Source organism: Helianthus annuus, chromosome 7 (genome assembly GCF_002127325.2).
Source record: "Helianthus annuus cultivar XRQ/B chromosome 7, HanXRQr2.0-SUNRISE, whole genome shotgun sequence".
Taxonomy (NCBI): Eukaryota; Viridiplantae; Streptophyta; class Magnoliopsida; order Asterales; family Asteraceae; genus Helianthus; species Helianthus annuus.
Window position 1 is genome coordinate 104,943,698 of NC_035439.2, and position 13,152 is coordinate 104,956,849.

The following is a 13,152-nucleotide window of genomic DNA, read 5'->3' on the forward strand; positions in this document are numbered from 1 at the left end:
AAAATAAAACAACAGTAAATATACATATACAAGTAGATTAACTAATAGAAATATCGACTTTCAGTTACCGGATAGAAACGGTTGGACCGTTGCGACTCTTGGGTCGCCTCTGCCTGTTGCACTGCTCAGACATAAAAAAAAAACTACTATATATATTTTTTAAGCAAGGATCACGTAAAAGGTAACATTCTAAACCCAAATCATTATTCTGGTATTTTCACTGCATTTACTCATTTGTCCATCTTTGTAGGCCAAGATGTCAACATCAATTGAAACAACTCCAATCGGTATGGATCTTGGAACAACATACTCGTGTGTTGCTGTCTGGTTTGATCAACACAACCGAGTTGAGATCCTTCCTAATGAACAGGGAAACAAAATCACCCAATCATGTGTGGCATGTAACGACACTGAATATTTAGTAGGTGAGGGAGCCAAAAATCAAATCACCAAGAACCCCACTAACACCGTGTTTGGTAAGTTGATTTGATGAATAACGTTAACCGTGATATTTAATTATATATCACAAAAGAAGTTAATAAGTTCATACATTTACGTTTTATTTACTATACATCTTGTTAACTAGATAGACTTTATGATTTATTGTTGCTAAATTTCAGATGTTAAGCGTATGATGGGACGAAGATTCAACGATGTTAAATTGCAGAATGACATACAATCATGGCCTATTAAGGTAATCGAAGGACCTGATGATAAGCCAATGATTATGCTCGGACACATGGGTATAAACAAGGAGTTTTCACCTGAAGAAATATCCTCCATGATTCTAAAGAAGTTGAAAGAGGCTGCTGAGGCATATCTCGGAACAACTGTTAGAGACGCGGTGATTACCGTCCCTGCATATTTCAGTGACAAACAACGACAAGCAACAAAGGATGCTGGAATGCTAGCCGATCTTAATGTTATGTGTTTGATCAGTGAGCCCACATCAGCTGCAATCGCGTACGGTTTAGACAAGATTATGGACCCAAACCACCCACAACATAAAAATGTCTTTGTCTTTGATTTAGGTGGGGGGACATTAGACGTGTCACTTCTCACCATCAATAGGGATGGAACCATAAGTGTTAAAGCGGTGGGGGGTGACACGCATTTGGGAGGAGAGGATTTTGACAAGGCCATGGTTAATTATTGTGTACACGAATTTAAGAAAAGACAAAAGAAAGATATTAGTAAAAATGCAAGAGCAATGGGGAGATTGAAAATTGCATGTGAGAAAGCAAAGAGGGATTTGTCTTCAACAACCGAAACTTCGATTGACATTGATTGCTTGTACGATGGATTTGATTTTTCAATGAAGGTCACCCGGGCAAAATTTGAGGATCTGAATGCTGGCTTTTTTAACAAGTGCATCGAGCATGTTGAAAATTGTTTAAAAGATGGGAATATGCACAAAAATAATGTTGATGATATAGTTCTTGTTGGTGGGTCGACTAGGATTCCCAAGGTGCAACAACTTCTAGGGGAGTTTTTTGACTGGAAGCCACTTTGCAAGAGTATAAATGCGGATGAAGCTGTTGCATATGGTGCAGCAGTGTTGGCCGCAAACTTAAGTGGTAATGGTAACAAAGTTGTGAAGGACATAATACTTTTAGACGTAACTCCTTTGTCCCTTGGTATTAGTGTCACAAAAGAAGAATATATGGATGCCATAATCCCAAGGAACACACCAATACCTATCATGAAGGAGTGTTTCTATTCTACAACGGAGGTCAACCAAGTAACCATGCAAGTCGGTATTTTATGGATATTTTTACATTGCATTTGCTATGATTTGTGGAAACATGAGAACTTGCTAAGGTTTTATGGAACTTAAAGCTATTTACAACATGTATGTTTCAATTATCCAATTGTTTTGGTGCAGTTTACACAACGTTATTAGTTTAGTTTTTATACATTATAACTAAATCAACCTTTTCCACTTTTTTTCTTCATATCTCTATGTAACTCATTATAAAACTGTAATGCGGTGCTGCAACTGAGGCTCACAACACCGATGAAAAAAGAAACCAACGAGTCAGAAATCTACTTCTTGTGGGCCCGTTTGATGCACCCATCGGTTTAACTCATCGGATTTTGATTTTTCTAGGAAACGGCTTGTCGAGCAGGATAACATGTCCAAATAGGCAAAAAAAAAGTTTATATATAGGTAAAAACAGATTGGTTAAATCAGGTAGAGTTGACCTTCCCATAAGTATTGAATAAATTGAATTTGACTAAACAATTTGGGTAGCGGTTTTAGGCAACATGTTTAGGTTGGGTAGCGGTTCTAAACAAGTAATCCGTAAGTAGCGAACACATTGAACTTAATTAACTATGCATTTCTGGCATAATTAACTCGGTAAATCATAATATACAAAAGATTAACTCACCAACGATTGGGAGGCAGAGATGAGAGGTATTCGGATTATCGAAGATGCATTCACTGGCCAATAAGAAAAATAATGATATGAACAAAATTATATGTGAAAATCCCAAACGTCTCCCATAAAATTTTGCAATCGCCCCCGTTAAACTTTTGAAATCGACCCCTATAAAATTTTCAACCGACCTTTTAATTGTGGTCGGTAGAGAAGAAAACTTTTGACGGTGACAAAAGAAATATTTGGTTCCGCCTAAGTGGCACCAGTTAGAGGTGCAAAAACGAGTTTTTTTAATACCCGGGTAGAGTCGGGTTTAAAAACCCGTTTTCTCTAATATCGGGTTCGGGTCCGAGTTTTTTTTTTTTGCACCTCTAGCACCAGTTTTGTTGGGCCGTTGGGGTGCCTTTTGTTCCCATGGGCTAATTTAGATCTATGGGTGCTCCTAGTTTGGTGTTCAAGGATCCATAGATGGACTTTTAGTGTATAGCCAGCCAACCCACCTATGGAATTGGTCTCTTTCTATGGTTCATTTGGGCTTATTTGTATACATCATCTTTTTTCATTTAGGTCTCATTTTGTTAATCAGGCCTTTTTCAACTAGACATAACATTTTTTCTCAGATTTATTAGGTTTCCTCATTAAATTGATATATAGGTATTATTGCCTAGAGGAGATGGATATGAGCGGGTTGTTCCGCTGGTGATACGATGATACTCCAGTAGTCCGTCAGTGATCCAAATTTGCCGTTATAAAAAAAAAAACCTTTATCACAAACTTTATGTGTTTATGGATAAAAGTTAAATTTGTTTATGCTTTGTAGTTTGTACATGTTAAATAATATACAAAAAAAGTTTAGTTAAAATGAAAATTTGAGGTGGTCAAGTGTCACAAAAAAATATAGAACCCAGGGTCGGACTTAGCATGTTACTAGCGGTAGCCCCCGCTACCCCCCCCCCCTTAACGCTCCGGTGGTAGTGTAAATTTTGAAAAAAAAAATTGACGTTTTTTTCGATATCGTTACCCCTTTTTATATGAAACGTTGCCTCTATAAAGATTTTCTAGATCCGCCACTGATAGAACCTAGATTAACAATCTCAACCCAAAAAAGGTCTCGACACGAACTACACGATGGGTGGTATATTTGGGTGACACTGGTGGTGAACGGGAAGCTTTAATTCTTGGTTACATCTATTGGCACCACCAATCTTTGACCATGTTGAGCCGTTTGTTGGTATATGGTCTAGCTTGGTTTTCAATGTTTCTTTTACTAAAATTATTTGAGAGAGAAAACATATCTTGTAGTAGATATTATTTTTGTCTTCATTTTCAATTGGAAAAGCTCTTGCCTACCATTATGTCCCAAGTCATAACCATTAATTCATTGTATGGTGAAGAACAAAAAGAATTGACGGAGATGGACTATAACTATTATATCAAATTGATCTCAAATCTTGATTGTAGGATATAGGTTGATGCTTATGTGTAGATTTTAGCTTTTGTTGGGATACACAGGGTGCAGTTTAAGAGAACCACAAAGTTATAAGAAAACTCAGAAAACTATTATCAACCAATCAATTTTTTTTAATTAAATTAAAAGATTACTATTGAAAAAATAAATAAACGTATATACATATGTACCACTTGATTAAAATAAATGAAAAAATTGATTGGTTGATAGGGATTATGTTATATCTTAAATAATTTTTAGGTTCTCACATGGTCCTATTTCACTCTCTCTCTCTCTCTCACACACACACATATATATATATAGAGAGAGAGTTAGGTTAACGTACAAGAGCTCTTATCCTACATTAAGTATGCGATCATCTCTGCCGTCGGATCTTCATCCCACATTGAAATCGCATGTTGGTTTTTTGTAACAATTTCGCATGTTGGTTTTTTAACATGCGATTTCATCAAAATTACCACATGCGAAATTGTTACAAAAAACCAACATGCGATTTCATCAAAATTATCACATGCGATTTCATCCATGCTATTTTATAACATGCGATTTCACATCGCGTACGTAGCGCACGTTAAGCCATTTTGTACAATACACTTTATATATATATATATATATATATATATATATATATATATATATATATATATATATATATATATATATATATATATATATATGCATAGAAATAATTTTAAAAAGACCAAAATTCCTAAAAAGTGTAAGTACTCACTAGGACGCGACACGTCTACTTAAGTGAGAGGTAATTGTGACGAACTCATTACGCAACTTCTTGCATCATATACACGTAACCCGGAAGCACTATGTTTATGTGTTGGTTGTGTCGTGTGTGTGTATGGGGGAAGGACACTTGCATAATCAAAACCTGCTACAAAACAATAAAATGGTGTGGATGTTTGGGCACACCATTGTAATGTTACACTCACCGTCATTGGAATGTTACACTCACTGCCATAACGTGTTTTGAATGTAGGGGTGTTCAAAAAAACTCTGGCTCGCAGCTCGCTCGAAAAAAGCTCGGCTCGAAATTGGCTCGGTTGTAAACGAGCCAGCTCGGCTCGGCTCGATTTGTAAACGAGCCGAGCTCGAGCTTGGCCTGGCTCGGCTCATGAGCTGGCTCGATAAGGTTTACATCCTTCATTTTTTTGTCCCACATCGCTTAGAAAACAAAAACTAAGGGAGTATCTCCCCTATAAAAGAAGGTAAAGACAATGTACAAAGTGAATTAACTATTTATACTTGCATATTTAGCCATATGGTTAAATTAAATGACAATTATGGCCCTTAGTCTATGAAGAAATTCATTTTAAGAGCTTTTTAAATAATAAATTTTGCGGTTCTTTGTTAGTTCGAGCTAGAGCGAGCCGAGCTAGCTCGAATTCTAATCGAGTCGAGCTCGAGCCTCAAATCTCAGCTCGATTTGAAATTCGAGCTCGAGCTGGGTCTAGCTCGACTCGACTCGGCTCGTTTATAGCCCGATTTGAATGACCTATTGAATACACAATGCATCAACCCCTTAACGTTGGTTTTAATAAATATATTCAATTATTATATTCAAATTAAAAATAATAAGATTCTATATTATTATTATTATTATTATTATTATTATTATTATTATTATTATCTAAAAGCAGTAACAAATAAAATAAATAAAAAAACATATGCTAGTGTTATCATGTAATGATAAAGGACAAAAACTGACTTGTGAGCTACAACCGCACTTATATATGGTTTAATGAAATGGTCTCCAAGTATACGAAAATTACGTTAATGCCCCTGGAAAAGGGATTGTGTTTTTGTGCAGCTGTAGGAACAAAGATTAATGGAAATAACCAATGAGAGATGGACACGTGGTTGTCAAAAATCTTCAATGCAGATCTTACGAAAGCAAACTAACAAAAATGGCTGGAAACCAAAACCGTGGTAGGGTCAGATTGGAAATTAGGAACGGATTCATGTAAATCCCAAAAGGGGGACCCACAAACGGATTTTGCTAGATTTCTTCTCAATTTCATTTTCACAATAAATGAGGATAATTAAAAATAAACTAAGATGAAGTTGCAACAAAAAATTTGCTTTTAAGTTCTAACTTGTGTGGTAGTAAAAAGTGTGTTTAAGGAAAAGTGTATACATAATATGGCGCAGGCGCGACTAGATTTTGCAAAACTTGAGAGTCGGGTCATACACATGGTTTCGCCATATCACCATCTAAAAAAATAGTGATTGACATGTATTTGACAAGAAGTCGGACTTTGTTGAGAATAATGGTACTACTATTATGCGAATCAATATGTGTACGAGGAGGAACAAATACTAATGTTCACGGTTGATATGAGTGAAGTGTACAATTTTTTCCACCTTACATATCACCATATTGTCATTTTGCACTTGAGATAATGATTGGCAAAGAATTTAGAATGACGAGTATCGTCTCTTGATCTTGTAACCATAGGATGAGATAGGAAAGATGGAGATGATGTGGGTATTGTAGATGGGACATATGAAAGAATAAGCAAGAGAGGTGTGTGTAGGAAAAGAAAAATCTAAAAGGTGTATGTAAAAAAGGATGGAAAAGAAAAAAATTCTAAAGATGAAGTAGTGGTTGAAGAGGCATAAGGAAAAGTAAGATAAGGACATGAGGAGGAAGAAGGAGAACTATCATGAGATGTGGTTTCATGCAATATAACATGACTAGATGTGTATGTGCGAGCGGTGAGACGATTATAACGTAGATATCCTTGATGGCTAGGAGCATATATACACACTTTGGGAGATTTGGAATATAATTTTGGTTTGTTTTGTATCCTCAAGAAAGGGGTAAGAAATACCATGGAAAAGTTACTCCATATGACTATTGAGTCAACTTAGGATCAGTGTCACGTTAGAAATGTTTAATAGTGGCGGGGAACAAATTTTAATGTGATATATAATATGGTGAAACGTGTCAAATTATTATATAGATTATTAAAAGATTCAATGGGAAATATGCATATGATATCCATTCATATTTTAAGTGATGAAAAATCTCAGCACTTTAATAATCAGTATAGAGTAAAATGCATGAACGTTGTTAGTCAACAGAGAGAATCAATGAGTGCTGAATGAATAAGAGGTCTGAATGGGTAAGAGGCTCTAAACCAGTAAAGTACTGTTTGGTTGCACATCTGAATGACCGTGTGAAATTACATTTTTACCCCTCTAAACAAACTAAAAATAAAAAATAAAAACATAAAAATGTCTACTGTTTTTGCAATTTATATCACAAAATACAAAACCCATATGAGAAAATCAACAAATTCGTACAAAAACAATAATATACAACATATTGATGAACCATCAAATTCAAGAACAAATACAAAACCCTTGTACGACGAAAAAGACCCAAGAATCAAAGACTTCATGATTCGAATCAAACCCAAATCTTTATATGAACGAATCAAACGATTCACCTGTAAACTCAAATCTGCCATCACCGGCCAACGATTTGCCGCCGCTGGAGCTTCTTCCGGTCCTGTGGTGGAGGCCGCCGGAGCTTCTTACGGTTGTGAGTTCTCCGGTGACTGTGTCGAGGAGAGAGAGAAGAGCGAGGGTGATTCCGCCGGAGCTTCTTACGGTTGTGAGTTCTCCGGTGACGGAGGAGGCGGCTGTTCGGTGGTGAGGAGAGGGAAGAGGAGGGCGGCGGGAGGCGTTCGGTGGTGAGGAGAGGGGTGGGGGGGGAGGTCTTGGCTGATGAGAGGTGAAAGGTAGGGTTTCTTGTTTATACAGAGAAGGGAAAGAGTAACAATTGTCTTTTTTTTCATTCAGCAAGTTGTTATAGCTGAATGATTCAGCACTGAATCATTAAGAGGTTTGCCATTAAGAGGCTAGTATTTTTCCAACCAAACATATACACCTCTGTCCGAATAAGAGAGGAACCTTTTAATGATTCATTAAAAGGGTTGCCAAACAGCCCCTAAGAGTCGAATAATATGATCCTACTCTCTTACATTTGTATTAATGAATTCAGTAAATCCTTACACGGATTAGATTTCCTATGGCATGAGTAAAGAAAATGTCATCGATGGCAGGTGACTTTATTTTTTATGAGATAAACAAATATGATTTGGTGACTTTATTTTTTATGAGATAAACAAATATGATTTAATAGTTACCTGTGAAATAAATATTTAATCGTAATGAATAAATAAGCTTATATTTATCAAATAACCTTTTTTTGTTATAAAGTACTAGCGATTTTTATAAAAAAAAATTGAAAAAAAAAATTTTTTTTTGTGTGTTTTTTAGGCTTTTTTTAGTTAGTTTTCGAGTTTTCACAATAAAAGTGGTTTTCATTTGAACATATATATATATATATATATATAGATAGATAGATATGTAACTTATTAATATTAATAGAAAATATTATAAATTCTTTCATCACATCTTTTTTTTGAACAACAATTCTTTCATCACATATACATCCGAAAAAAGTTTCCAAGTCTTCTAAATATTGAAATAAATAAAAATAATATGATATTATCGATAAACTTTAATTTCTAATTGAACATGAATATTAAGTCTTCTAAATGTTGAATAAATGGGTAAATTCAAAATAATCAACTTTTAATAATACATATTTTTAAATTTAATATAATCAATAATTTAAGTATTATATAATAATGATTAGATTTGATTTAATATTATCTGTTGAGGATTGATGATCAACATTTATCCTCAAAATTGTAAATTATTTAATTTAATAAGAAAACAAAAATATAGATAGTCTCAATGAATGACAAGTGTCCCATAAATGGTTTCTTTTATTATATAGTATAGATTATATCTAGAATAATTATCTTGATGATTCTATGTTTGAAAATTAGATGACTCCGTAATACTTGGAAATTCAACAATCCCTCTCCTTTTTTAGCTATTTTCCTACCCCATGCAAGGAAAAAAGACAACAATTTTGACCTCCTTATTAGTTTCAAGTGACCTAGCTCCAACCACCTATTGAAATCATGGGCCTTTTTTTTTAATCTTATTGAGGAGATCACCTATCAAAGCAAGCAACTCAATAAATTAATAAATGGTGTTTGTTGATGATCATTTGGATCTTACTTAGGCTTTTGGATCTAGTTAAAAAAAACAATGCAATTTACATTAACCTTTTACTGAGCGTAAAGTATTTATTTTTCAAACGCTAGAATGACTAGTAACAAACTAATATTATGTTGATGTTTTAGGAAATTTACATTACAACTATGTTGCCCTGAATGACAAAATCTAATCTAAAACTCTTGTTAAGATACACTTGACGTGACATTCAAAAAAAAAAAAACACATTTACAAATTAATTCGTTATTATTATTTCATGGGAAAAGATCAAATAGGAAGTTAATTTTCGCTAGGAAAGATAGGAAGCCAAAGGATTATGACATGTGGCAAATTTTAAAATAAAGAGAAAGGGTATTTTAGTCAATCCAACTCCTTCTTCTTCCTTTTTCAAAACCCAGTAACTTCAAAATCCACCATCTTCAACTATTTCTTCACTTTCTATCTCAATAATCACTACATTATAGTGCGATTTTCATCACCAATCAATGATTCAAAACCCGATCAACGTGTTTTTCAGCTTTTTTTGAAAAAAACCCAGTTTAATTTCATAAAAAAATCTCGTTTTTTCCGGTGATTTTGGAGATAATCACTCAATTCGTTCGATTCGAGCGTTGATAAGTGTTTCTATCATTCAAATTTCGTCAATTGATGAAGAAATCGGCTTCGATCCATGTAAGAAATTCTTTAATTTCATTTTCACGATCTGGGTTTTTGATTCAGTCATTGCGTTTTACGATCTTTGCGGGGGTCCGGGGGCGGCAACCCCTGGTAGTGGGGTCCCAGGGGCGGCAGCCCCTGGCGGGGTCCAAGGGGCAGAGCCCCTGGCTGGGGTTGAGCTAAAAACGCATCAGAAAAATTAATTTTCCAGAAATTGGCTCATTTCGAAGACAGTAATTCGTAGACAATTCAGACAGTTCACAGTGAGAGACAGTTTTATGTGTCCATTGCGTTTTAGAAATAAGAGAGTTTTATGTGGTTTCTGGCTATTGCGTTTTAGAAAAAAACACATTTTTAAGTGTTTTTAGTCATTGCGATTTAGGTAAAACACATTTTTAGGTGTTTTCAGTCCATTGCGTTTTACAATGAGTCATTTTTAAGTGTTTTATGGCCATTGCGTTTTACATATAAGACATTTCTTTGTGTTTTTGGTGCATTGCGTTTTAGGTAAAACACTTTTTTATGTGTTTTCTGGCCATTGCGTTTTATAAATAAGACATTTCTTTGTGTTTTTGATGCATTACGTTTTAGGTAAAACACATTTTTATGTGTTTTCTGGCCATTGCGTTTTACAAATAAGACATTTCTGTGTGTTTTCTGGCCATTGCGTTTTACAAATAAGTCATTTCTTTGTGTTTTTGGTGCATTGCGTTTTAGAAAAATGTCATTTTTTAGGTTTTTTTTTTCATTACGTTTTACGTAACTGGTGGTTTTTCTATTGCGTTTTACGCAACTGGGTTTAAAATTTTTTTTAAATATAGCAATAGTATACTCGTTTTAAAGATAAAAAAACGCTCGTTTTTTTGTTGCAATTTTTATAAAAAAATAATGTCGTATGAAAGAGTTATTAACGTTTAAAAAATGGGGGGGGGGGGAATTGGAGGAGAGAGAAACTATTGGTTTGGATTGACTAGAATGCCCTTGAACAAACTCACGCGCCTCTTTTGTTCCTTTTAATTTCCCTGATTTAATCTTAGCCCTTGATTAACTTAATGGATGGTCAAGATCACTTCCTAGCCTTCCTAGCCAAATAAACTTCCTATTGTATCTCCACCCATTATTTCATATATAAATAAGCAAGTTTTTTTTATGTATAACCACTTGTACCTTGTGCTTTTGGAGTTTTTCAAAAAAATTTAACCCAAAACTAAACTTGTTTTTTTACTTTTAACCCAAAGGTTTTAGCTTTTGCAATTTTAACCTTACATAATTGTTTTTTTTAACTTTAACCCAAAACTAAACTTGATTTTTTTACTTTTAACCCAAAGGTTTTTAGCTTTTGCAATTTTAACCCTACATAATTTGTTTTTTAACTTTAACCCAAAACTTTTTATTATTTGCAATTTAATTTCACAACTTTTGTCACTTATACTTTTCATCTTTGGCAAATTTTCGTTTTACGTATAGTTCTAAATTTTTCGACTTAATACAACGCAACGTACGAGTGTGGTTTAACTTTTTTATGTTTTGTTTCAAATTTTGCAAGTTAACACGGCGCAACGTGCATGTGTGGTTCAACGTTTTTACCTCTATTTTTTATGTTTGACAGGTTCGTCACAACACACAGATCCTAGGTAGTCAGTGTTGGTGGTCGATGACGGTTGTGTGACATTAGTACTATTTGACACCATTTTACGCCCCGCCGCAACGCGAGGTGTGCTTTGGGGGATTTTCTAAAGAAAAAATGGTTGTCGTGACCTTGGTTTTGGGGGTTTTCCAAAAAAAAAAAAATTGTTTTTTTTTACTTTTCACCAAAAAGTATTTCATAAATTACTTTTAACCCAAAACTATTTGTTTTTTACTTTTAACCCAAAACTTTTTATCTTTTGCAATCTATACTCGCAATTTTTTTTACTTTCAACTTTGGTCCTTCATAGTTTTCATTTTCCGCAAATTTTTCGTTTTATGCTTGGTTCTAAATTTTGTGACTTAACACATCGTAACGCGCGTCTTTGGTTTAACATTTTTAAGTGTCGTTCTAAATTTTGCAAATTAACACGACGCAACGTGCGTGTGTGGGTGAACGTTTTTACATCGTCTATTTTTTCCCCATTTAACAGGTTTAACATAACGTGCGGATCCTAATTCTAGTTTAATAAAGTTGCATCTCCTCTTATTCTTGTACAATGTTGGCTCTTCAATAATCTAGAAAAACCCTTGCTTTAGACTTTTTTTAGAACACATTTTTTTTCTATGTGCTAGGGTTATACATGTATGGATCGTACAAGTTCGTACACGATGCAACATGAAAAGGGCTATCATTGACAAATCCTATAGGCAATATATAGCCTCTCATTTATCAATTTTATATTTTTTTCGTCTTTCTTACTATCAAGATGTTTCCAGTCTGCATCATTCTTTATGTGATTTTGAAACCTTATTATGTTGGTGATGAAACACTGGTTAACACTAGGTTATCTTAGCTGATTGTCTCGTGGATTAAAGGTTCAATCTCTTCCTCCACTCGCCGTTAGCTGAATATCCTGCAAAACAAAACACCGGTAACTCGCCACAAGGAGGGAATAGAGGGGTTCTCTTTGTGACCACCCTCCGGCGGGAGAATAAGGTAGTGTTTGGTATGCATGAATGAGAGGTGGAATGGAATGAGTGATTACGAGAGAATGAAGAAAAGAGTGTTTGGTTGGTCAATGGAATGGAATCACCCATTCCAAAAGGCATTCCATTCCCTCAAAATCATTCCTTCCACCCCCCATGTTTTTTTCCATTCCATCCCCTCTTACACCATTCATCAACACCACAACCCACGACCTTCGCCACCACCCACCACCGACGCCATCGCCGCCACCCGCCACCGCCACCACCTCACCCCGACAGCCACCGCCGCCTTTGCTGCCACCCATCCAGTGGCGGACCCAGGATTTTTTTTTCAATGGGGTCCATTATTTTCGGTGTTCAAAATTTTATAATAAAATGTTAAAATTTTCGGGTCGGTCCTCGTTCGGGTCGGGTCAAAGCGAGGTTTGAACTAGATTTTAAAAATAAAAGAGAGAAAAATGAGTTTATACAAGGATAGAACCCATGACCTCTTATTGGAAAAGAAGGGGATCTACCACCACACCAGCTTTCCTTTTCTTTTTATGGTGTCCACCCAATTGTATTTATGAGGTCCTTATACAATTTTAAATACCGAATCTACTAATTTTTTTTAAAAATTGAGGTTCGTGGACCCCGACCCACTCAATGTGGGTCCGCCCCTGCACCCACCACCAACGGCCACCTTGTCGTCACCGCCGCGCCGCCACTCGCCGCCGCCACCACCACCCATCGCCGCCGCCGACACCCACCACCACCGCCTATAACCACCCACAATCACTACCACCACCACCACTCACCGCTAATTTTATTACTTTGTTTTTCTTGCCTACCGATACACAATAATAATTCATTCTATTCACATGGTAACCAAAAAAGACATGGAATGGTAATGATCCATTGCATTCCATCGTC

The 13,152-nt window shown here is 35.4% G+C and overlaps 1 protein-coding gene across 1 annotated transcript; it reads left to right on the top strand.

Annotated features, from left to right (window-relative positions):
- The first annotated feature begins 256 nt into the window (after positions 1-256).
- Positions 257-1,837, top strand: LOC110867123 (heat shock cognate 70 kDa protein). The gene is made up of 2 exons (XM_022116260.1): positions 257-476; positions 621-1,837. Exons 1-2 carry the CDS (start codon positions 257-259, stop codon positions 1,835-1,837), a joined length of 1,437 nt encoding a protein of 478 aa, XP_021971952.1.
- The last annotated feature ends 11,315 nt before the right edge of the window (positions 1,838-13,152 follow it).